Source organism: Triturus cristatus, chromosome 1_2, assembly GCF_964204655.1.
Source record: "Triturus cristatus chromosome 1_2, aTriCri1.1, whole genome shotgun sequence".
NCBI classification, from domain to species: Eukaryota; Metazoa; Chordata; class Amphibia; order Caudata; family Salamandridae; genus Triturus; species Triturus cristatus.
In genome coordinates, this window is record NC_140580.1 from 1,111,501,477 (window position 1) to 1,111,529,143 (window position 27,667).

A 27,667-nucleotide genomic window follows, 5' to 3' on the forward strand; every position below is an offset into this window, starting at 1 on the left:
AGAATGCCACAGGATCTGCTGGTCATCATGGGAATAGTGGTGGACCTGGGTGTGGCAGGAGGCCTTTTTGGTGCAGTGATGTGGCTGACAGAAATCTATACCAGGTTTGCCAACACACACGGACTAGCTGTCTGACTCACTGATTTCCTGCCTCATCACATGGCCGCAGGTGGCACAATCACACTGTGAGCTGGAAACCCTTATAATGTTTTGTTATTTGTTATGCTATGTTATATGTTATGTTACATGTTATGTTATTTTACATTATGTTACGTTATGTTCTGCAGATTTGTAGAGTGCACTATCAATCGGGAAGGTGTCCAGATCCTTACGTTTCCAACTTCGATGTGAGCGCTTTACACAACTGAGCTCCAATTGAAACCTCTCCAGAAAGTAGCAGATGGTGTTGAATGAGTTCCTTATTATGTCCTCAACAGGAGTTTAAAGGCTGATTATGACTTTGGTGGTGTGGGGCCAACACGCCGCTACCCCGCTCCCGCACTGTCAAAGCCGTGTGAAGACTCCCCGCCAGATTACGAGTTTTCTCATATCTGGTGGGTTGTCCTTTGGAAGTCCTAGGGCAGTATCTATGAAAAGGCACTTCAATGAGAGTGCCAAAGCAGTTCCTGCACAGAATGGTCTCTGCAGTCCACGCCATCCTGAACTGGGGTGCATGCAGACAGGAAGGCACAACATGTGCCCCCCTGCATGCACCCTCATGCACAGGAGACACAGGGGGCCCTGTAGGGCACCCTTTCTTTCCCCACCGCCAGCATTTTCATGGCAGGCTCACCGCCATGTGATGCCTATTGACTTGCTTCTTCACCTAGTCCTACTTTGCACATTAACACAAAGGCTGCAAAGCCACGCTCATGGGTGATGGAGTGACAGCAACCAGAGCCATTCTAGCATCAGGCAATCTGGGTTTCCATCCAACACTATCCAACAAATGACTCTGCTGGTGGATCATGTTGCTAGTTGGTGGATTGGTGCATGTATGATGCAGCTGTTAATTAGGGATACAAGTAAAGATTGAGGCTGAGTAAACCATTTATTTGAGATGCCAAAGGGACCAAGAACCTTGTTTTTCTTAATGTACTGTGGATGTTCTGTGGCCAGGTGCACCACACGTGCAGAGCTCTTAACCTGAGATGTTTTGATTTGAAGCGGGCATTAAATCTTACCTGACACATTGAAACACTTGCACATTGCCACACTGCCACGTTTTCACCATTTCATTTTCCTCAACACTGTGAAATAGGCAGTGACGATTGTTGGATAAGGGAAAATAACATGACCCATGATGTCTGATGCAGACATACTACTTCCACATTGATGAAGACTAGGACAGATTGGGTACAGAGTACAAGGTAAGTGTGAGTTCACGTTGCCCTGACGTGTTCTGGGTCTTGGAGGTGGTCAGATTATGTGGGAAACCTCCCATCACAACCCCCAACTAAAAAGTCCCAGAAAAGAACACAACTCTAAGACCAATTTCCGAGAATTTTCTGTTAACTTTTACAAACTTTGTGAAGTGTAGCAGTGTTTTGAAAAAAAATGTTGGGAAATATCCCTCAGCTCCTTTGTTTAGTGAGAGACCTTTCTCACCCGTATATATTTATAGAAAACCCTTAAGCGTTGTGTTGTAATGTACTAATTACCCAATGCACTCTCCCTATTGAGGTTCTCTGCCTTGCTGCTCAGCCTACGGTGAGGTCATTTAGACTGTTCAGTGTGTTTGTATGGAAGGGAGAATCAGCTGGTGTGGAAGGGCTGAGCAGCGAGGAGGCTGCTCCTGGTGGGGCACTTTTATGGATCAGACTAACATCCTGTAACCTGTAACCTAAGAAGTAATCTCAAGAATAAATCTACTACCTTTTCTACAAGACGTGCCTGCGCATCATTCTTCATTTTAACACTTGCGACGATCTGAAAGAACCTGCGTTGAGCTGCCTTGCATAGCCTGGTACTTAAGTAACTGAAGAAGCGCAATTGAAGAAGCTAGCTGGCAGTCCTGAGCCCCACCAGTGACCACAACATCGGTCGTCCCCATCGTGGAAGTGCCAGTTAATAATGGACTTGGGTGAGTGTCACCTGGAGTTCTCCAAGCGAGTAAGGTGTCCATATGCTGTTCCTCATCACCTGTGGCCGGTCAGCCCTAACCTGGGCCTGCCAGTTCCCGTTGGACTTCATGAGGTTTGAAATCTGCTTAACTAAGGTGAGCCCACAGGCTTGATCAGCAGAAGAATTATAGTATCACCTGATGTCTGATAACTGCCTACCATTAGACTATTGAGCTTTGCGAGTTTAACCTGTCTAACAACTATCTGAAGTCATTCGGAAATATTGAAGGGAGGCACGTTTTGGATCGTGTCGTGGTCTGCATATCACATGAAGTAAACCGGCAATGCAGTGAACCGGCTGTGTGTGTTTTTTTTAGTTAGCCATGCATGCACGTTGTGAAGATTAACTGTAATGTTAGTTGACAGTGCGTGAGTTTATCTAAAGACATTCCAATGTTGTAGTCGAGCCCAAAGGAGTGTTTGGCAGAACTTCACGCTCACATGTGGTATTGGTGAGCTATAACTGTGGGAGTACACTAGTGACTGAAGGTGGTGGAGACAACGGTCAGCAGTTGAATCTGTGTGCCAGGCTCTGCGTATGTTATGGTTCAAACACCTACCGGCGTTCTGTAGTGGGCGCGAGGTTCTCTTGAGAGCGTGGGTTCCCACGAGCTGAGCCATCCTGCAGGTTCCTGTCTGCTGTGCGTCATAGTGAAAGACGCGCACTAGCAACGTAACACCGGTGTTTCTTTGGTAACCCACAGCGCTGATGTCATTGGCTGTGCTGCTACACAACGTGGTTCAACATGCAAGGACGCAGGATGTCGCCTTGGCAACCCCATTGCACCGCGTTGTGGAAGATGGTGGATCTGAGTGTGGCAAGCCAGGACAGAGATGTTCTTCAGCAGGGTAGTTCAGAGGTGGCATGTCGTCTCGACGCAGCCCAGATCTATGCGAGGAGGAGGATACCTCCGAATAATTGAACAGCGGTGACTACCTTTGGTGTTTGGTCAGGCATGGCAGACTGTTGGATGAAAGGAAAAACCGACCCAACGCTGGTGACTGCTCCTGTTTGGCGGTGATGGCATATGAGAGGTGAACTATGTATATGGCATAGTGGTTGCTTCCAACACCAGCAATGCGTTAAAATGACTTTAACGTGCTAGTCGGTCTGTGGGCGCATTTTTTTAATTTGAACTGGTGTGTTGCTTCCCGTAAGCCTGCTTTCTGGGCTTCCCCTTTCAAGTTGTGGAGGTAAACTCATGCTGTGGGCTCGGGGGAGAGGTCGCTCATCTAATGTTTTCGTTGATTTGACTTAGTTTAACCCCTTCCACGCGCATGACGGAACCACGCCGTCATGAGCCACGGGCGGCGTGTGCTCATGACGGCGTGGTTCCGTCATGCTGCGGCCGCTCCGCCCACGCGGCACTAATTCCCCGCCTGTGCGGGCCAAATACTGAGTGGGCGGAGTCGTGACGGAACCACGCCGTCATGAGCACAGCTCGCCCGTGAGTCATGACGGCGTGGTTCCGTCATGAGCATGGCGGCGCTGCGCTCACCCCGAAACCCCCCCCCCCAGCGCCGCGGCGGAATTCGCGCCGCAGCGAAGGGATTAAGTGTTTGGCCATTCTATTGTGGTGCACTGTTATGAAGGTTTCACTACTCTGGGAATGTTTGGGTTTAAGATACCCTGGATTTGTTTTGGGTTCAAAGATACCCTGGATTAGTTTTGTGAGTGTTTTGGGTTTAAGGATACCCTGAATTTGCTTTGGGTTTAAAGATACCCATAGTACGTTTCGAGAGTGTTTTGGGTTTAAGGATACCCTGGATTTGCTTTGGGTTAAGTATACCCTGAATTTGGCTTGGGTTTAAAAATACCCATACTATGTATCGAGAGTGTTTTGAGTTTAAAGTTGCCCTGTTTTGGTATGGGTGCAGTCTTATTCCTTTTCTTTGAGGTTAGACCTGTCCTGCCATTAGTATGTGCAGTAGAGGGTTGTAGATCCCTGGTTCTGCCACAGTCTTGTGCCTTAGTATGAGGCGCAGTGGGTACTCTGTGTGGTGTGGTGTTGTGGTACCCGTAGTTTGTTGTGTGAGTTATTGTGGATAGCATCCACTGTTTTTAAGAATTTATTTCTTCATCTTGCATTTATTGTTTGGTTTTGATCATTATTAGGGGGAGATGTGATTAACATTTTTGCTGCTTTATGCATCTTCCTTTGCTGTCATTACTATCTCCATATATTTGATAGTTTATGGTCATTATAAGGGGGGTATGTATTTGATTTTGTTATGCATTCTCCTTTGCTTTCAGATGTGTGCTTTATCATCTTCATACATTTTGATTATAATATGGGAGGAGATGTGTTATATTGGTTTTGTTGTCATATGCATCTTCCTTTGCTGTCATATGTGTGTTTTATAATCTTCATTCAATTGATTGTTTGTGATCATTATAAGGGGGAGATGTGTTGTAATGTACTTGTTGCTCAATGCACTCTCCCTACAGTGGTTCTCTGCCTTGCTGCTCAGCCTATGGTGAGGTCATTTAGACTGTTCAGTGTGTTTGTATTGAAGGGAGAATCAGCTGGGGTGGAAGGGCTGAGCAGCGAGGAGGCTGCTCCTGGTGGGCACTTTTATGGATCAGACTAACATCCTGTAACCTGTAACCTAAGAAGAAATCTCAAGAATAAATCTACTACCTTTTCTACAAGACGTGCCTGCGCATCATTCTTCATTTTAACACACGACGGGTCAGATTTACAAGTCCCCTTACGCCACTTTTGCGTCACTTTTAACATAGGAAAAGTGACGCAAAAGTGGCGCAAGAGGCTTGTAAATAAGCCCCGACATTTTTACAGTAAGTTTTGCCTGCAGGTGAAGCTTTCCGAAGGTGATAACGTTAGCAGCATTGTAATTGAGAGGAGAATAAATCTATAGAATATTCGATTGTAATGCCGCCATGAGTGTGTACATAGGAGGATTCTTAAGGAAAGGGATAGAGGTTATATGGACCAGCAAGTATGAGAAGAAAATGAAACGGGTAAATGAAGCTTTGGAAGTAGCATAATGTTTACACAGATTTAACCCCATATGTGGGTGTAGCATTACAACAGGTGGGAGGGCAAAAGCATGAGGCTGTGAACACGAGAGCTTGGATTTAGATGAATATTAATAGAGTGGTCATATTTAAGACATCTTGTATTATGGCTGAGGAGACAAAGGAGGGCAAAGAAATAAGGATTGAGAAGAAAGATATGAATGAAGGGGAGATGCAAAAGACTGATATACTAACCCAAACTTGTATAGGCCCATGGAATTAGTTCTTGAATTGTGTATTTGTGTGTGTAGCTCGGTGTGTGTGAATGTGGGTTGTTCATCGGGGGTTACAGACATACCACCATTCGAGGATGCATTGAACGTGAGTCCCAAGAGAAGCTGAATGAAGGCGGGAGCTTAGCACCAGAAAGACTGCGGCCAGAGCTGCGCGCACATGTTGTGGAGAGGACATTGACATCAATGTACTTGTAATAAGGCGTACAGGCCATTGGTCACTTTTATGGCAAATCTCCTGCATCCGCCCTACTATAAATTAGCCCCTAAGTCTTTTGTTAAGAAACAGGACTTTTTCTTCTCTGCATTCTGTGGCCCTTGCGACGTGCTGCCTCTCTAGTCTCCTCCAGTTCCTTTAGGAGCAGCCGATGTCTTTTTGCAGGTATTGTTTGGAAAGCCAAAGCCTTCCTGGCATCGTTCAGTCTGGAGATCCTCGCCTCCCACAAGAAACCACGTTTCCAGCCACCCTGACCTCGGGAGGCACCAAACAACTCCTACAGCACTACGTGTAATTATGAAAGCAATTTATTCCAAGCAATATAACACCGCACGGCATCAGGTCACATCACCTCAAGAAAGGAAGGAAGAATCGTCTCCGGCACAATATTTTTGGGTGAAATGAGTTTCAGAGTAAACCATTCAGAATGCACCGCCGCATCACTATAGACCTACCAGTAGATGGCACTGCTGGCTTATGTACAGAGACGATTATGAGGGGACATTTTAACGCAGGATGTTAAGCCTCATAATGAAATGCGAAAAGCTCCGTTCAAGTCATATGGCTGACAGAGCGGCCAGGAGAAACACAAGCAGCCCCGCTCCCTTTGTCTCCGTGCGGTATCTCTCTTTCCACTCATTCTCTCTCTCTCTTCTTTCCTCTCTTCTCCTTACTGATCGCCTTCTCTCAATGTCCCCACTCCCTCTCTCTTTTCAAGCCTCCCCGTGCCTGCTAAATTAACCTTTGCGAGCTAGGAGAGTGACCGAGGTGTAGTGACCGGCTGGTCACTGTTCTAATGTTTCATATTGTGTGCTTGTACCAGCCACTCTCCGAGGGCCGGGTTACACCATCACCCCACACCCATCCTTCACAGGTGTCACAAGACATAGAACCCTTACTTGCGATGCACCCGGTCACCAATTATAAAGAAAAGATGTCAGAACTCAGCTGCAATACGTTATTAAAGTCCAGTTCTGATGTCACAATGCCTGCTGCCAGAGCCAGCAGCCAGGTGAACGGCAGGTGAGGTCACAGAGTAGCTGTTTAAAGCAACACAAACTGTTACGTTACTTTCTTCTGCTCTATTTTTCTAGCTTACAGAAACTAGCAAAAAAATGTTTATTTTTTGATTTCTATAGATAATTACAGAAAAGTTAGAAACTTTCTGAATGTTTCTAGATATTCTGAACTTCTGCAGCTTTTTTAAAAACGGACTCATATTAAAATGTTTCTAACATCTTTTTATTAGCAAATATCTCGCAGGTTTTTGATGTAATTTTGCACTAGAGGCTCTATATTATTCTTCATGTTTGCAAACATGCTCTAGCTTTTAAATTGAAGAGCTACACACCAACATTTGAAGTGGTCTGTGGGAAAGATGACAGCGTGACCATGTATTATACGGGATAAAGTACCCCCTGCCGCGCATGATAAGGATATTGCAAGTCATCTCTGAGTTCCATAGCCTTATAAAGTAACTCTGCTTTAGGTCTCCTTCCCCTATATGGTTATGTAACTCCTAGGTGACATACAATATCCTTATAATGTATGGCAGGGGGTACTTCATCCCTTATAAAATACTTTCTTTACAATTGGCATCTTGCACCAAGTCACCTATTATAAAGAAAACATGTCAGAACTCGACTATTGCAAGTTATTACTATCTATTTCTGACCTCACAATGTAGGCTGCCAGAGCCAGCAGTCGGAGTGAAAGGCAGGTCACAGAGCATAGTTGTAGCAGCTGTTAACAGCAACAAAAACAGAAAGTTGCTTTTCTTTTTTCTGCTCTATTTTAATAGCTTTCAATGTTGGAGCACACAGAATATGTTTATTTTTTGCATACCCTAGATAGAGAAAAGATAGAATCTTTCTGCATGTCTCTACATATTCCGTGCTGCTGCAGCTTTTTACTTTAACAACTGACTTGTATTTAAATGCTTTTAATATCTGTTTGCAACAAATATGTAACAGTTTTTTTAATGCATTTAATTTTGTACTAGCGGTTCTATTTTTTATCCTTCATGTTTGCAAGCATGCATGCTCTTTAATATGCAAGCGCTATGCACCTAGATGCCTAGATATGAGCGAGTTTGAGGTGCAATGTACAATGTGGTGCACGAGTGACGCAAACCTTATAGTTGCGTGGCATGTTTTTGATGCATTCCCATATTTTCCAGAACTGGTAAACCTACTAATGCACCAAAAAGATACGCCACCCAGGAGAGGTGTAACAGGGATCCTTATTTCTCCTTTTTACTCTCTCTTTCAATGTGTGCTGCATTCTGCAGCACATATAGATGGAAGAATTTGGCTCCCAGGGTTGTTTTCGTGCGGGGAAGTACCCCTTCCTGCACAAAAACAATCCTGCATGCAATACAGGCACCCTTGCATCATGGTGAACGGGAGCCTGCGCTTGTGTTAGGCCGCCAAAACGACACCAGCTCAGGGGAAAAGGCAGAAATGCACAATATACTTATAAATATGGCGCATTCCTTCTCCTACCCTGTCACACAGTGTAGCACAGCAAGGTGACTGCGTGCCTTCTTCATAACTCTACCACCACGTTTTTAAGTGGTTTATGAGAAACGTAATGGTGTGACCATGTACTATATGGGATAAAGTAGCCCCTGACGTACATGAAAAGGATATTGCAAGTCACCTCAGAGTTCCATAACCTTATAAAGGAGCTCGGCCATTCTGTTATATGGTCATGGAACTCCTCGGTGAGTTGCAATATCCCTATAAATTATGGTAGAGGGTACTTTATTCCCTGCATAATGAATGAAATTGATGATAAGGAGAAGGCAGCAATCACATGTGAATGAAAATTATTTGAAAGGTGTGCTCTTAGCCTAAAACAAGCATCCTGGGGCTAAGGCAGACAGCAAGAAAACATAACTCAAAACAGCCTGGTTTGAATTTTTTTCCTACAATGAGAATGCTTTCTGATTTTACAAATCTCAGAAGAGGGAGTGTTTGAGTGTACAGCCTCAACAACCTGAAAGGACTGGCCCCTACAGGCCCTTTGAAAAATTGGAGCTTGAAGAAGGTTCACAGAGGCTGAGCATAAGCATTTGAAAGAAACATGGTGTAAGAAAATCGATTGAAGCAACAGCGGCCCTGAGTTGAGCTTATAACAAAGACGCAGCGCATTGCATTTAGAACTGTTTGCCATAGAAAGTGAATGCAAGAGAGCTCAAAGGAGAAGACCAAGAACAAACAAAGCCGCCCCATTCTGCGGGAGTTAAAGACATTGGATCAAATTACTAGGAAGGCCATCCCAAAATGGATCGCAAAAATCTATTCAGGACGTCATCTTTTTCTGTTTAAAGTTTTTATTGAATAGAGTACAATAATACAGAATGTGCATGGCTGTTAATTTAAAATTCAGCAAATAAAGTAGATACATACAATATAAAGACTAGATACATCAAAATATGTATTCCAATATTGAAACTCACAATATGGGTAGAAAAAACAAAATACCAACCTTATAAGACATGTCACACATTATTTGGTGAGGACGGAACTCGTGGAGTTTTACTCCGCAAAATGACATAAAAACTCCTGCTGATTCCGCGTAGTTCCGCCAACGGGCAGAAAATACACAGCTCGCTCTGCTTATGCTGCAATTTAGCGGTGGTACTACGAGCAGTGTTGAAAAATCAGCATGAACGGCACAATGCGTTGCACTTAGAAAACCTACTCGAGCAGCAGCAAATCTACTTGAGGGCAGCTCTCTGACCGTGGTGACTCGCATTAGAAAATTGAACTAGTGGATGCCAAGTCTCGCTCGCGCTCGCCATCATGCATTTTCTGGAGCCTTGCAGGAGATATATTCTGCCATGTGCCATGCTGCAATTGGGGGAATTTGGCCGACACTCCTAGTTAAAGATTAACGTGGAGGACCACAATTTCACCAATTTCGTGGGTGGAATGAAACATTCCTCTCACCCCTAGATATTATGAAAGGTTTTACGTAAGAAATGAAGAAAGCAAGTAATGGAAAAGGAAGAAAGCAAAAAAAGAAGAGAAGTGGAGGAAGGAACAAAGACTATTCTGGTCTTTATAGTGGCTTGAAAAAGAGGTAAGTAAGAGTCACAAGACATGAGAGGGATCACCTTGCAGAAGACACTGAGATGAAGGAAACTAGTTGAAGGAACTATATTGATATAACCTAAATAGGAAAGTACAAGTACTTTAAGATTATGAGCGGAGGCAGAAGAGGGACTGTAGTACCTAACTGAGGAGGCCACCAGGCTGAAGACCATACCAAGGGAGGACCACCGAAGATGAGAACCTCAGTCTTACAACTGCTCAGTTTTAAGGAATTAAATTTCACCCAGGTGGCCACTGTCAATATACAGGACTGAAAACTCACTGGAACTCGGGTATTTGTTGAATGATACAGTGGTCTGTGTACCCTTGGGTACTTTTGGCCAAGGATATGATGGAGAATCTGAAATATTAATTATACATTTGAATTGGGTATTGTGGTATGATCTATACAGTTTAGATCAATGTTTTTGTAATTGTTAATGTTTTCAAAGACATTTAAAGATATGATTGACCAATTGATAATCTTAGATGACTTTTTGCATGCTTGAATGGGAGTGTAAGAGTATGGTTGGATGAGATCGGTGCTGAACGTGTGAAGCCTGATGTCAGCCTCAATTGACTGCTCTCAAGGATGTCCTTCTGTGTGATGCCTTTCCCCTCTGTTTATGGATTCCATTATTTAAATATAAGGCCGCAATTCATTGTCTGCCATAACTATTGGCAATATGAAGAGTTCCATTGTGTGGTATCTATATGACTGTTTGCATGGACAAACATTAACAGAAATATATATCTGAAAATGTCAGGAAGGATCATATTGTTAGTGAAAGGATCTAACACCTCAACACTTGTTTATATAATGGGACAAATGTGTAATATTTGTGCCCTAGAGTTACACAGCAAATTTTTACAAGAACATTTGATGTGACTTGATCACCTTTGATACATAGTAGGCCATGTAAGGCGGAAATCCTATGTGAAAAATATATTTGCTCAATTAAGGCTGTCTTACCTTTTAAAAAATGCAAGTAAATAATTTGATGTGTTTATATTTTTTATTAGAAAGTGATTCTTGCTGGTCCATAAAAATGTAAATGTAAATTGATACTTGTATAGCGCACTACTCACCCGCAAGGGTCTCAAGGCACTTGTACGAATACCACTGTGGAACCCATCCTGGCTTTCACTGTGAGGCGTCCACTCCTGGGAACCCCCAAGGTGGAGGCCAGGCATCCTTAGTGTTGTGGGGGCCATTGTGGAGATTAAGCAAGCTATTGCCCAGAGTTGGACTCCATGAATGGAATGGCACCGAGGCAAGAATTATCAGGTCCGTGGAATTTTTGAGCCCAAGACCCGCCGAGGCGGGGAATTGAACCCTGGTCTCGGGCTAGACTTCTGCATCAGGGTCTGCCGCTCTAATCGTTGAGCCACACTTCTCCAGAAAAATAAAAACACAAATACCTTATAGTGGATACCCTAAGGCACCACCACTGAAAACAAAATTCCTTCGAACAATATTCCACTAACCTTGAAAGATTTTGCACACTCTGTGAGGATAATTCTGAGGTGCCACCTAATTCACAATCTGTGTGCAAATAAGTGTTTGTTCAAATGTTTGGGTTCTGAGTTGTGGGGTCAAATTACATGGCATAAAAAATATAAAATGGGGTATTTGCTTTATTGGATATCCAAGTGGGTACCCCACTTAAAATAAGGGAAACAAATGGAGTAATACAGCAGCAGTTGGTGGAAATCCCCAATCCCTTTAAATGCATATCTACATCCTCTCCCCAACTTTAAAGGTCCCTCATTGGGCTCTCCATAGCGTCCTTTGTACTCACCCATGAGTGTTCCCAATAAAATGAGGTACCACTTCTTCCCAGTAGTGGAAAAGTCGCACTGGTCCTCTGCGCATGGTCACGCCCCACGGCTCCAGGGTAGAGGAACTTGTTAGTCTATGGAAAAGTCCGATGCTAAGAGCTTCTCACACTTTGTACTTCCATCGATACCGTGTGACATTTCTTGAAGCTCTTGCCACTCTTTGTGTGTACAGTTCGCTTCAGCCATCTCCTCACTGACGATAAGCACAGCCAGAGTGTATTGTTCTTTATTTACCCTGCCCTTACTTGTAGTAATTGCACTGCAAGGCAGCTGCACCAACAGGGCTATTGTGCCCAAGGCAAAGGACCTACAGCGGCCATTCTTGCCTTTTCTGGGCTGTTGTCTATTTTGGGGAAATGTAATTACAGACCCTGCAAGTGGTGGGAGAGTGGAGGAACCTGCCCTGCCAGGGCTTAGGCAGAGATAGTCACCTTTTCTGAAAATCATCTTTTGGTATTTGCATTAAAAATCAAAGATTGTCAATGAGTTTTTGTAATGGAGTACAATGCAGTAAACTGGCATACATGTGCATGTAGATTAATGACTGCCCTCCTCCGATCTGTGCTTCTGCCAAAGATAAACTCCATAAATTAACTAGTTAGAGAAGGCATTTCTAATGGCATATGTTTGTTTTTGAAAGTTCAATCTCAGGCACCTGGATAAATAAACAAAATGATCAAAGCTGTGTGGAGAGCCTACCTTTTTAGGTCTCGCCTAGCGAACGCAGTGCATGCGTGCTGCTTCGCCTTGGCGAGCCTATTGTTGTCGGTTTGGTGCGCGAAGGGTGACAAACAATGTGTGCGCCCGGACAGCCGATGTGCACTCTCACGGCATCTGCATCAGCTTGGGCCCGGACAGCACATGGGCACGCGCACGGCGTGTCTTTTAGCTTGTTTTTGCTGTAACTGTTCCCTGCTCACCCGCAGACGTCACCTTTAACCTTGTCTTCTACACCTCTTGCAGCAATGTATGGGAACTCAAATAAAGAAAGCTGTGTTATTAATTTCTTGCGCTGTTCTGTAACATGCTCTAAAATTGTTGCTGTTCAACTGATTATAGTTTTACATTTTGATAATAAAGTATGAATACTCGATCATCAATTAGTAATGTGTTCGTGATGGTGGTGTGCATTATCTATTCGGTAAAGCCGTGTATTAGACTGGGGTCTTAATTTTTGTGATTTAACTGATCTGCCGTTTCAGAGCAGTGATTTAACACGTTAGTGTGATTGTTTTTCTATCGGCGTCTTTCTTCTTGTTGCTACTGTTGAAATAATGAACGAGAGATAATGCATATAGTAAGTAGACCCTCTGGTTATGAATGAGAAAAACATCTAACAGAATATTATCTGTATCTGGCTGTGTCTGTTGTAATTCTCGCTAATTGGAGTTTGAGCTTGCTTTCACGCCATCTGCAGATCGTAGTGCAGAGCCTGATCTCCCAGACCTGCAATTAAGTGCCGCCACCTCTGGCTGGCACTCAAAACAGCTGCAACCCTGAAGCTGTGCGGCTTGACGCCACCAGTAGTGGGCACGCTCACGTAGTGACCCTTTGACTGGGGTGGGTTTGTATTCCTGCTGACGTATCGGTATTGATTTCACGCCTGATGAAATTTGAAATTAATTGCAAGTGCGCAACGCCCCCACGCACTCTACAATGAGGCACAGAGGAGCTCTGGTTTTTCAACTTTATCATTCTCATCTCGCCTCTTATTTCGGCAGCTTTGCGTCCATGTAAACATGCTGCGGTAATTGTAAACCGTGCGTGGCTTGTGTTTAACACTTTCGTATGCTGGATGCGCATTGAGATATATATAAGCCGCGCAATGCGTGTGCCTGTCTGAATGCCAGGCTCTGGTTGCCCATTTCTGCTAGCGAGCTAAAACAGACAAGAACCAAGCTTTTCGAGCCCTATCTATTTTACTCCATATTGTGGTTTTAAAGGCAGCCACCAATAGAAGTCTGAAAGCATGAGGGTACTACCTTTGAGCAGGTGATTTGCTTTTGTGTGTGTCTCCAATCAAGCTCTACTGAAATTTGCATGTGCCTCACTTAACACCTGCAGGCAGGCACAATCTCATTTGCTTTGCAAATCAATGTAATAGTCGAAACACGTCCTTTTGGAATACAACTATTTTTTATATAAAGCGCTATACAATTGGTTTTCATATGAAGTGCTGTAATATATTTAGCCTAAGTTCACGCTATATAAAATGTACACGCGGCGTTTGTAGAGCTTTGAAGTTTGTAACCCCGTTCTTCAGCACAATATTTTCCACGTGCAAAAAAAATCCTTTTGTAATACAACTAGTTTTTATATAAAGCGCTATACAACTGGTTTTGATATGAAGTGCTCTAATATCTTTAGGTTAAGTTCAAGCTATATAAAATTGACACGCAGCACAGTGGCACGTGCAGAGCTTCAAAGCCAGCTCCCTACACATAGGCCCTGCTTATAAACTGTAGCACCCTGTTGCTGCTGCTGGTTGCATTGTGTATTTGTGAATTTTCGTGTGTGGGGCAAAAAACTGTGCATATTATCTGGTTACATATGTGTACGGATTGTGCGTGTGAGTACTCGGTATATTGGTGTGTACCTTATGTGTGTTTACTGCTCGTTTCATGGCTACACAAATGTTTAAAAAACGCAATTGTACCAAAAAGGTGGAGAAGGAGGTTCTAGTTTATTGCTCTGTGAAAGTCAGCCTTTTGGTATTCTATAGCACATTTTATTGCAAGTGTTCACACTACTTCCAAGGGGTCTTATGGGTGCTCCAGGAAGGAGACAACCCTGTTAAGATAAGGATCATGAATCAAAGGCTCTGTCTGTTTTGTGAAACATGTGCAGCTTTATTCTTGGCTAGAACATGTGCTGCCTTTTTGTTATGATAATATGGCACAGAGCGCCTTTGTGTTTTGATCCTTTGAAGGCGCTATACTAATTTGGGGCTTTAATTCTTGCCGCAAAGTTAAACATTTTGTGGTGTTAAGAAATTCACTTCATCTCCACGTGCCTACAAAAATATATTGTTCTGTAATACAACTGGTTTTCATATGATACAACTGGTTTTAATATGGAGCGTTGTAATATCGTTAGGTAAAGTTCACGCTATATAAAATTGACAGGCAGCACGACGGCGCGTGCAGGGCTTCAAAGCCAGCTCCCCACACACAGCCCCTGCTGGAGACTGCAGTGCCCTGCGGCTGCTGCTCCTAGATGCACTGTGTTAGTGTGTATTTGTGTGTGGGGACATTATGTGCTTCTTATGTGGGTACATATGTAATATGTGTGCATTCAGTTGGTGTACATTGTGTATATGTGTGTACCTTGTACATCTGTATATGTCTGTGTACCTGGTGTGCGTGTGTACGGCGTTTTTTGTGCCTACAAAAAATGTGTCCTTTTATAATGCGGCTGCTGCTCATCTGAAACACTCTAATACCCTGGGTTAAGCTGCTAACCTTTGGCAGAATGTTTTTCACATGTCTGTTTTCGGCTCACAAGCGGGGTGTTCACAGTTAATAAATTCATCACGTTTTTTCGCAAGCCCATTCCAAGTCAAAAGCAATCTAAGGCCCACCGAGATCACTGGACAATATATCCAGCTGCTTAAGACTGCATCCCACACTCTGTTGGCTTATGAAAACAACAAGCATTTAACTCCACATAATTCAACATCACCACACAATTAACTGCCATGCAATCCCACAACACACAAATGCACACAATACACAATACATTTCAACATCACATAATTCCATACCACACAATTGAACTCCACTTCATACCACTACATGCCACATAGTTACAATACATCAAATTTATCTCCACACATTTCCACTCCGCTCCATGACACATAATTAATTCAACACTAATCCTTATGGGTTCCAGAATAGCGTTCTACTCACCAAAGAAAACACTTCAAACCCCATCAGGGGTAGCAAGCGTTATATAAATACAAACCTTTTTTCCTCTTCTATCCTTCCGCGGAAGTCGGAACCACGCAGGCATTAATAACGCCTGCCCTAATAACGTGGTCCGACAAATGAACGTGTCTTTACAACGCATTCCGTTTCCACGCAAGTCTTTATAACGACTTGCCTTAGAGAAAGCGTTGAAGTTGGAATAGTAATTTTTGTTTTTTTAAATACTTACAGCTTTCTTTTTATATACTTATATAACTTGCATTTTCCAGAAGCAGACTGTCATGTCTGGAGAAGAACCAGGCTTCAGGCAGGTTTGAACAGGGCCATTCAGACCCAAAGCTTCAGTGCGCCTGTGACTCAGTGTGCCTGCGTGTGTGATCACGTGCTTCAGTGCACCAGTGCACCTGTGTGCCTCTATGTATTAGTGTGTCTGTCTCACAGGGTGCGTGTGTTTTTCCGCATGTTCATGCATGTGTGCCTGGTTTGTAGTGCGGTTTCTATGTATGTCTGTATGCGGGGTCAATGCTATTACTTGATTAATGCTTCACAAAGGGGAAGAAAAGAAAACATTTTCAATGCCATTAGCTCAAAACATTGTCATTGCGAGACCTATTGCATTTCAAATGCTTTTTTTTTGTGAAAGCACACAACTTCTGCCCAATCAGAACATGTACTCCTGGCTTCCAATATGTGGGCGGAGCCAAAGTCCTGCTCCTGGTGTTCTCACATAATTGTCTTTTCAACAACTGTGCTGTCAAGTGAGGCCAAAAACAGGAAGATCTTAAACTGACCCCACACCCTTAGTTTTCCTCTGATGGCAAAGGGATGTTACTTGTAAAATCCGTGCTACTGTCCAGAAGACCCCTACTGTCTGAATTGTTTTTATCTCTGTATGAGACAAATTCCTGGGGGATAAACCAGCAATTTCCTGGCAGACCAGCTGCTGTTTAGCCTTATCGTTTAGATGTTTATCATCACAAAAGACAGAAGAATATATTGGATTTCAGTCAACATCACTTTTATTTTAATTTTATTCTTCATCCACTTCATCGTCAGTTCTCATTATCTGACCACCTCTTAACTCATCCCCGCATGAAGACAACTCAGCCACTTTATAGCTACAATTCAAAGCTTTACCTACATGTATGTTGTATCTCTTGAGATTGCATCTCTTGCTTATACCTTTTATGGCCCTATCCTTTCTGATTACTGTCATCTGAACTTCACTGTTTCTGTTTGTTTAAAAGTTGTGAGTTTCTTCAAGAGTAGAATACACATCTATGGTTGACAGGTGAGCCTCTTCATTTTCTGTTTTTCATGCAGGACCATCAGAAGAATGCAAGATACTTGAATCTGGGAAGAAGAGCCCAGGGTTCATCTCCTGCATGCAGGCCTTGCCCTTTGTTTGCCGCTATCCCAGGGGTAAGTAGGGTTGTTCTGTCTCATTTTGAACATAAAATTAACTACCACTGGTTATGTGCAGTGACGCTCATGTCCTATGTATCCCTGAAGTTCTAAATTGTGACCAAATGGGTAATAAAACAACTACTTAACCAGTGGCGGCTGGTGACACTTGAAAGTGGTGCGGCGTAAAATTTCCTGATAAGGGCACTATGGCGATCGAGCCCGACCATTTTATGGGGGGTTCGGTGGGATTGCCCCCCCCTGAAGAAAAGTTTGAAAAAGAGCTTGCAAATGGTGCATTTTGAAGCTATTTTGAGAAAGCATGAAGCTTAATAAGGGCAATTGTGAAAGTGCAGTCACTAAAGAGAGTTCATATGATAATGATGTAGATAGCTGCTTAATTAGTAGAACCACAGTTCACCTCCCTGATTATAGGTGTAAACTCTTGCACTACCATGCTCCATACATCTAAGACATGAAGCATGGCATATCATATAGAGTAAATGTGGTCATGTGATGAAGTAAGGCTGACCATTTAGTACCCAGTGTAAGAAGCCCGTTTTTCATAGGTGCTCTCAACAGTGCTGTTGTGCTTCCGCTAAGCCCAATTTAGCACTCCTGTCTCAGGACAGTTTGGTTCAAGGAACTGGTTAAAATTGGCTTGCAGCTCTTGCAGTAGCGACCCGTGGAGGGAGTTCCGTGGGGCGGTGAGGCGGGGCCAGGGAGGGGCATGGTGGGGAGTAGTAAACACCGGAATATGTATGAACGGAGGTAAGTAAACAATTAAATAAATAAAACGAATTTTGCTGCGTGCGCTGCATCGCATTTTGTGCTTTGCTTTTCTGGCGCAGCTTGACTTCCTGCCTCACTTCAGATCCGCGTGGGTTGTGTTTGCATCGCTGCCCTATCTGCAGAGTGATAAATGAACGAACACCTTAATGATCGGCTCTCAGGCACCTTGTTCTTCTCGAACATTAAGGGGAGATATAATGTTAATCAAAGTGAGCCGCTTCACTGGAATTAAAACGTTTCAGGCAGCAAAACCTACACAAATCTGCCAGTGAAGGCCCTGTTGTTAAAAGTGAGGGGCCTCACTGGATGAAGAGTTTTTTTCTCAGTGTCAGCAAGGAAGGCTGACCAGTGCTTAATTTGTAAAAAACACATAAATGCCAGGACTCTCGTCAGGAAGCCACTGCACCTTGCACCAAATATTACCCCTGCCATGCTGTCAATAATAGTAACTGCTCAAATACTAACCATCACACTCCTACAAGTGTGACAGTTCGGACTATTTTGCCCCCAAAGCTATAAGAATGGCTTGGGTGGCAGGATATAGTCATTTCTAATGTACATTGAATTAATAATTAACTGTTGACCGGAAAACACCGCCTCAAATTAAGCACTGAGGCAGACAAAATCATAATGTTACTTTTCCTTTTGGGAGACCAGATTTTTAAATGACAGCAAGGGTGTCTGAATACCTTAAAGAGGCCTGGCCAAAAGAAAGAGGGGCAATGCACAGGACTGGCAGAACAAAGGGAGCTCTCATCTTAAGTACTGACCAATGTCGTAGCACAGGTACTCGTTGGTGGGCTCTGGTGACAGGCTCCATCCAGCCTCTACCATGGATCTTAAACCTTTAATAACATGTTTAATGCTTGCAAATGCTCTCAACAATGTATCTATGAAGCCTTTGTTAAATAAAATATTTAATTCATTGACCCGAAAGGCAATTGGCTGCAAACTGTTTTTAATTAAATTGAATTGCCAAAATGCTAGACCTGTTGGAGTGTAATAGTCCATAAGGGTGTCCAACATATTAGTGTCTATCAAATCAAAGGTTGAGTGCGAAATACGCCCTGCCTCTTCACCTGCACTCTATTTATTTATCCTGCTCCCTCATTTTCCGTCTTAAAAGTGTTTTTCGACTATTTAATGCCAATAGATTGACAGAATTGATCATTCCATTGACAAGTGCAATACTGGAAGAAGAATGGACTAAACATTTTTCCATCATTTACACTGCACCCCCCACGATGACTATTCAGGTCCAGGGATCCCCTAGAAATGAGGAAGTAATCCCATGTCAAACCGCGTGTATTGCCCCGTTTTCTTTGGAAAAAGTTACCAAAGCGATATAAGCAAGTAAAAACAGCAAAGCACCAGGACCTGACGCCATCCCAGTAGATTTGTATAAAGATAACATTGCTCTCTGGGGACCATAGTATTGAGGGCCACATGCACTGCAGGTTTTTTGCCGTCATGGGGAGAGGCAATCATTGTCCCTATTTACAAAAAAGGAGACCGTTTAAATCCCGCTTGCTACAGGCCAATCTCTTTGATCGACTGCCTCGCCAAGATAGCGGGAGGTATAATCCTAGAGAGATTACAAAACTGGGCAGAATTACATCAGAAACTGTCAGTCCTCCAATACAGCTTCCGTACTGGGATTGGGATGATAGAACAGAGTCTTAACCTAAATATCTTAATTGGGACATATGGGAAGATCAGAAAGGGGATGCTCTACCTAGCATTTGTAGATCTCTCATCGGCTTTTGACTGTGTAATACATGACAAGCTCTGGTCAAAACTGAAAAACATGGGGGTAGAGATGCCGATGATCAGCTTCTTGAGAGATCTATATATGGGGTGCAGAGCTAAGGTTGGGTACGGTGCCAGAGGAAAATGCACAGAAACTTTCAGCGTGGAGAGAGGGGTGAGACAGAGATGCGTTCTAACCCCATTCCTGTTTTCACTATACATTAGCAGCGCAGGGGAGGAGTTAGTGGCAGTTACAAAAGATCTCCCACAAATAGGTACGTGTCCTGTCCCGGCCCTCCTTTACGCCGACGATGCAGTCCTCATGGCCCGCACCCCATTGGCCATACAGTTGCTGATCACTAGCTTTGTCGATTATATGAAGGTACTGGGCCTCCAAGTGAACCAATCAAAAATGTACATCATGAAGTGTGGGAAGAGGAACACAAAACGTAGAGATATAACAATAACTGGAACAAAGATTGGGTTCACTGACTCCTTTTCCTATCTAGGGGTCCTATTGAACAAAGACAACTCATGGAACAATGCCATCGACAATAGAAAGAAATCATTTAGTAAGGCCTGTTGTGTTCTCAGAAGCTTTGCAACACGATTGGACTCAAACCCCCCTGAGAGGATGTTGAAGATATATAAAGAAAAGTGCCTTAGCATAGCATTATATGGTGCGGGCATATGGGGATACAAGAAATGCGAAGAAGTGCAATTAATAGGACATTATTTTTTTAGATACCTTTTAGCAATGCCCAAAAGTACTTCAGTATATGTATCCCACACCAAACTTGGCGCCCCTTTTGTCGCAGACATGATTAAACTAGAACCAATTCTGTTGTGGCACAAAATCTGGACCTCAGACCACACAGATCATAATCAAGCAATAATTGATGACTGTCTTAAATCAGCACTTTATTCACGCATTGCATGGTTGGCGTATGTCCACCGTTTCTTTTGTGACATGGCTCACCCTGAATATTTTGAGAAACCAGAATCACTAGGTATAATTAGTGGAAAAATGCTAAAAAGGAAGCAATGGCGCATTTGGAAACCCTTAAATTGGCTACTGATCTCCTTAAAACTAGTGTTTTTAAAAAACAATTGATTTGAACTACTTTTAATATACAGCCATAGCTGAGAACTGTTTTAGATGCCCGTCATAGGTTTGTTCTCACATGTTTAAGACTGGATATATTCAACAGACTAATTACCTTCCCCTCTATGAATGATTGGTCTTTAAACCACCCAAATTGCCCTTGTGATGACAGATTGCCCCAGAATACAATGCACATGGTACTCTTTTGTAAATTTTATACTGCATATGGGAAGAGGTATGTCCTTCCGTTTGTTAAAAAATGTGTCTTTTTCACAATGTCGTCTTACATACTTGTTTTTTACAATTGCTGCCAACATTAGAGATGTGCTGTGTAATGTCATCTTTTTTATGGGCTGTTTTCTATGCTAGAAAAAATATACCACTTGCCATCACTTAAGTCATGATAAACGGAACATTTACAAAGGAGACAGGTAATCCGTGGGAGAAAGAGTAATGTGGAAGCGAATATAAAAATAACTTGCAACTGTACCCCTACAAGAAAAAAGGGGAAAAAACCTATAGAATATTTTTAAAGTAAAGCATAATGAGAGATTGATAATCATATGTTTTTTATAAGATTCATTCTTACATTGCTCATAACTGTAATTTATTATTACAAAGTGAAACGAATTAGATGCAAGTTTTTAATAAGATGAGCTCACGTTTATATTGAATACACTGTCATTTATTACTAGAAATTGAAATGAATTGGATGCATGTTTTTTTTCTTCTGTACAACTGCTTTTATGGATGTAAATTAGCAACTAATTACTAATTAATTAAACATAAATTACTTCCCACCCTTTACCCCTACAAACCCCACAACCCGCACCTAAACAAAATTACACAATTACCATAATTATTAATCAATCAATATTAATTAAGAACAAATTAATAATTAATTACAAATAAATTACTTCCCACAATTAACACTATAAGAAAATCACAAATAAATAAATATTAGATAAATAAAAAAAGAATCATTAATTTATTATAATCAAATTACTTCACACCCTATTCCCCTATAAACCCACTACCCGCTACGGAACTACAAAATGCAAAATGTTATTAAAATAAAATTGATAACTGCTAAAAGTTTAACACATATATTAAAAACCATAACCAGTACTTATACAAAAAAACATATATCACATACATTTAGAATATAAACTAAAACACAACACTAATTAAAAAATCGATATTTTAAACAACTGTATTTTTGCAAACGATATTAATGACTTCCATTTTTAAAAAAACGATATTTCTTATCTTAAATTCAATATTCTTGACCACGATATTCTTGCTTTCGATATTTCTGTCACAATATTTCCAACTCAATATTTGTGTAGGTCGATATTTCCAACTCGATATTCTGTCTGAATACCACTTTTTTTATTTCCAAAAATAAAATTCAATGTATTTTGTACTGTCCCTCACCGCCAGGGTTTGCCTGACGGACAGCAAAAAAAATGCCCATAAATCTGCCCATCCTAATGAAGCAGATGGACATATAGCCAATTCTCTGATAGTCCTTACTTCGAAGGGCCGTCGGAAAAATTTGGCTACAGCGGAGATGGCTCAGTCACCGTCATAGCCAAATTTAAGGTCCTACCACATCTAAATTGGGCAAGTGGATCACTATGTTGGTGAGAAGGGAATTCCATCACCATTGTGATGGAGTTCCCACTACACCAACATATCAACTAGCCCCTAAATTCTTATCTTTTGAACTAATTTAGGATTCAGTCATCTTCAGTATTGGCAACCTTCTGATTGATCTTCTATAGAACCAAGAGATCCCATGGATGGTCAAACAATCTGCATAACATAACATAACACGTGAGCCTCTGATCACATGAGGAGAATTAAGTTGTTGTGAATTTGACTCATAATTAAAGAGAAACGTAGCTTGGAGTGGCTTATAAGTTAAAATTAAATCAAATTCACCTTGGAGCTGATTCCAAACATATGAAATGAGGCATTCCAATTTAAGGCAAATTGAGGAACTGTTCATTTGAAATATACAGATTAGCTGCAAAGATCTTGGTTGTGCACCTGCATAAAAGTACTTGATGCTCAATTTAAAAGTACCAAAAAGTAATGGGTGAAATTCTTGAGTTAATCTCAGTCACTGATAGTTTCTTTCAGATGCATTCCAGTTCATCATATTTTGCTCTCTTACTTGTATTGTCATGGTATTCAGGTCTCTCCAACCTTTGATGAAAAACACCTGCGATTAGTGATACACCCTCCCTTCCATTGGCATACTGGCCTTCCTCTCAAGGTTTAAGCATCCGATCCCTTGGATCAGATCTAATTTGATCATGCCCTTCCCTGCTTCCAGTCTCTGCGGCAGAAAACACAACGTCTGCTATTGGCAGAAGTCCCTAGAGGGGGTGTGGAACTGTCCTTGTTTGCTCCCATAGGGCCCCTGTTTCACCAAAAACACACGTAGAACTCCATGTTGATTGTCAAAATCCTGGGCCTCTACAGGAAAGTGCATGTGTGTGGAAGTCCACCTGGGTGAGCCACATCCCAGGTGTGCACTGGAAAATGCATTTACTGACTCTTTTCCCTAATAGAAATATGCAACAGGGCAGTGGGGAATTACATAATATGAACACGCAATGTCCTTACAACAATAAAGGAGCCACTCTAGATAAACGCTCAGGCAAAAGACTTGCTTATGTTCCTTAATACTGAATTATGTTGGAAATGCGAAACACGTCCACCTGCAGCGCAATATGAGTTATATGAAATTAGTTTTACCAAAGATTTTTATTCATCTACATAATGTTACCATGTGGCTCAGTGTGCCTTCAAATGATTGAACCACTAAAATCATTTTTTTATTAGAAAAGAGTTACTTGAATGCACAACCCAAACCACCTGATTCACATCTTCACACCATGTCTTTCAGATGTCTATTTACAGCTGAAGAAAACTCAATCAGAACCTGACCACACCTTCATCAACAGAGTGAATGCCTTGGCCAACACCACGGTGGTAAGTTTCTGTTGTTTGGGGATATGATATGTACTGTAATAGATTTGAATAGCTTTGAATATAAATTTTAATTGATGTGTAATATTCAAACGCAAGTCATCTGTAAATGTATGGTTCTATGTAACTTCAAAGCCAGTTTGCCCACTGTTTCAAATTGTAGGGCTCTATTTTCGTGTTCATATTTCATATTCATATTAAGTACATACAATATGACCTCCTTTCAATCCTCAATGGAGAAAATGCAGTTCTGATTTCCCTCCGATCTAATATTTTGAGTTGAGTGAAGGATTTTCTCCATCTGCAGCAAAAAATGCCAATGCCTAAAAATCGATGTTTAGCCACCTACATTTTCCAAAAGATGTATCCATTGATCTCTAATCTCACATGTTCCGTGAGGGGAAGGACTTTGTCCTCCTTGCACTCATTTCCAAAAGTCTTTCCAGTTAGTTATACATTGAATTTATATATTGAATGCAGCAGTCGCACACTTTACGCCAAGTCATAATAAATCCAGGAGCCTTTAAGAGACTGGCTGTAATGATGATGAGTGTATCTTTCTAATTAACCTAATGCCACATACATACATTTCCAGGAAAGAATCAAGTGGCACTTGTCATACACCAAAGGATAAGGCTGAAATACTATTACTATTTTAGGTGCTCAAAACATGTATGTGTAATTTTTACTTCGCTATCTCGAGTTCAAGGATTTGGATTGCAGCGAGATTTTGGCTTCAGGGGCAATAAGCTCTGCTGTGTCTCTCCCACGTCACATGCACACAACTCTCACCATAGCTGAGTGCCCTTTTAGCCTTCGCATTTAAACTTTGTGCACACAGTTCCTGTCAAACCCACTTTTTGAGCGCTCTACAGACAGTACCCCTGGGGTGTCTGCAAAACATGGGGCATGATTGTGATCTTGGCGGACAGGGTTACTCCATCCCGAAATTCCGACGGACTATTACAATTCCATTATATCCTAATGAACTTGGAATACAGCGGACGAGATATCCGTCACGTTTGTGATGAAGTATTCCATCCACCAAGATCATAATCAGGCCCATAGAGAAGGGCAGTTTACAGTCCCACATGGAGCAAAACAGCCTGGCTAGAGAAGTGCAACACAGCGGCCAGTCACCACAGCAATATGCATGGGATTAAACACCCCTTGCCATACCCTATAAGCATTTTGCAAGTCACCGAGTAGTTACAAGACCATGTAGAAAAATGTTTGAGTTTCTCTATAAGATCATGGAACTCCAAGGTGATTTGCAATATCCTGTTAATGTCTGGCAGAGGGTACTTTTAGTCTTTGTAATCCATGGGCACAGAATAACCCTTTCCACAATCTGCTTATATCATTGGTGTATTGCTCTTTCATGATCATTGCAGACATGAAGAATATAAGCAAAATCTGTAGTGTGAAATGAAAAGCACCAAAAAGCAGTTATTCGTTTTTGCCAAAATATATTAGCATCAGTTTAACCCCTTCCCTGCTCATGACGGAACCGTTCCGTCATGAGCCACGGTTGGCGTGTGCTCATGACGGAACGGTTCCGTCATGACAATCCTGTCGGCGGCCGCTCCGCCTGCGCGGCGCTGTTTCCCCGCCTGTGCGGGGCGACAACGCAAATGGGCGGAGTCATGACGGAACCGTTCCGTCATGAGCACAGCTCAACTGTGGCTCATGACGGAGCGGCTCCGTCATGAGCACAGGCCCACCGCGCTGCCCCCCTGCCCCCCCCAGCGCTGCAGCGGAATGTCCGCAGCAGCGAAGGGGTTAATGTAAATCACAATAAAAAGATGAGGCACCAGCACGAGTCCAACCTGAGGTAGGGATGGGGTATGTGAACTGACATCTTATGACATCTGCATTACATTTATAGAATTACCAGAAATACTGATCTGACAAATCTGAATTAGTTATCCGTTTACAAAGCATTTTAATTTTTTTCTCATAGATTCCAGAAAATATTTTTGCCGATGACATTCAAGACTTGAACATTTCAGTTGTCGCTGACTCCTTACACATCATTAATAAGGCCATGAACGAAGAGAATGGCACCGTCGGCCCCGCTAATCTGCTTTTTGTAATTCAGTATCTTAAAAAAGTGGCGGATGTTGAAATCAGTGACCAGGAGAGTGCGGAATCGCTGGAGCACATGAGCCGACACTTTGTGTCAGTAGCAGGTGCCGTCCTGGAGGAGCAGAACACGGACACCTGGGCAGAAATAAATCCGGTAAGACGTGTTGTTGGCCAAGTGTCTCCAAAAATGTAATTTGGAGAAAGTAAAATAGTTAGTCCATCGTACTCTTTCACGTACTCTTACATGCCTTTGTGAATTGGCGCCAAAACTTTCACAATGGGAACACAATGGAAAAATGCATACACAATTAGTAAAAATAACAAGTATTGGCATAGCCAATAGGTCTTGCCTTTGGGACCTTATAAGTGTTTAGCCATGCAACAGTTGCATAACAAAATACTTATAAGTTCCCAAAAGCGAGACCTATTGGCTATGCCTAGCGGCCGTGCGCCCGTGCACATGCACTGTAGCTCTAGGCTGGCCTGGTAGCACTTTTTGGAGCCCTCACAAAATGTCTCGCCAGACCAGCGCATGCGCTGGGTCAGGCGAGACCTAAAAAGGACTGTGTCCTCTATGCATATTTACTAATAGGGAAATGGAAATATGGGTACTGAGTGAAAAAGGCTCATCAGTGGCGTAGCTAGGGGGGGCAGAGGGGAGCACAAGTTTTGGGTGTGGGCCCCCCACCTCTTACCTGCGGCCGCTGCAGGGTTGCAAGCGCAGGAAGAACCAGCACCCCCCACCGCTCACACAAGTGGCCGCCGCGAGGCGGTTAAAAGTGTAGCAACACCACTGAGGCTCATAAAAGTAAGTGAACGAGTACTTCTGCAGTACAACTTACCATACTTCTGTTTTTGTGACTCATCTGTGATTCAGAACGGTTTACTCATTTCATGTTGAATGGGTGATTCAGAACTCAACATAACCCTTCCAAATCATGCAAGTGATACAGGAGAAATCAGTGCTCATCTACATTGCTCATTTTTCTGACTTTAAATGCTAAAGGTCATGTGGGAGTGGTAATGAACTTCTCAAGCGAGTCCCAGGCAACTATTGCACCTCTCCGTGAAGAAATATTGCAGTTTGGGCCCAGTTGATTGACAGCTGCTCGTCTGTTCCTTGTTTTATTTACATTAATTGTGCCGCTCGAATGAGAGCTTTGGAGCTGTGTGAAGGGGAGGTGTTACTGAGGGGCTGCAGTGGTCAAATGCTTAGGGGCATAGTTAATTCAGCAGGCAGTCATGAGCCAAAGAAAGAGTACTGTGGGATTCATTGGAAACCCCTGTCAGGACAGAAGTGTTGACTGGGAGCTTTGGCGTGCAGTGTAATCTCATTCTCGATGTGTAGGCGGTGTAAAGTAGCTCAATACATCAGTGGTTTTGTAGAAATAAGGGCAGGTGCAATATAGCTTTCACCCACCACGTTTTGTGATATTTAAAAACTTCTCACTTCAAGATGGTTGCCATGTACTGTTAAGGTTAGCTGCTGGTGAACATTCAAGCAAAACATAATTTTGTGAAACCCCAGAAGAATTCCGTTTTATCTCTACTGAAGAAGGATGAAATCCAGAAACACATGTGTCTAGAGATTAACAGCACTAACCTGCACCAACTTTGGTGAGACACTCTGCAAAATTTCAAGTAAGCATTTAAATTGAACTGCATGTACCAGGATGCAAAGGGGCGAACTGTGCTGGGAGGTAGCAGTGTGCTCCCATCCCCCTTCTGTTTGAATTCTGATCACAATCATATTTTATTTCTCCCAATAAAAGTGGGGTGCTTTACTTCCAATTTGTCTTTGGCACAACTGGATATGAAGCAGTATTCATTCTGTATCTCCTAATCAAACAACACATGGAAGCCTTAGCGCCACATTACAATGGCGGTCAGACGAGCATCCAACCACATTCATTGCAGGATGGAGACCGCCCGACAATTAGTTGGTGGCTCCACCAGCCATATTATGACGCAACTGCCATGTAGGTGGTCGGAAACATCCCTTTTACTATTGCGGCTTTTGCTGCAGCCCTGAAAAGACACTACCA

At 42.6% G+C, this 27,667-nt stretch overlaps 1 protein-coding gene across 1 annotated transcript in view; it reads left to right on the forward strand.

Annotated features, from left to right (window-relative positions):
- Positions 1–27,667, forward strand: part of ADGRD2 (adhesion G protein-coupled receptor D2) — a 493,199-nt gene that overhangs the window by 138,878 nt on the left and 326,654 nt on the right. Inside the window, exons 6-8 of the mRNA XM_085613752.1 lie at positions 16,805–16,903; positions 23,452–23,537; positions 25,498–25,776. Of these exons, the coding sequence (XP_085469878.1) occupies positions 16,805–16,903; positions 23,452–23,537; positions 25,498–25,776 (464 nt within the window). The remainder of the gene's footprint in view (positions 1–16,804; positions 16,904–23,451; positions 23,538–25,497; positions 25,777–27,667) is intronic.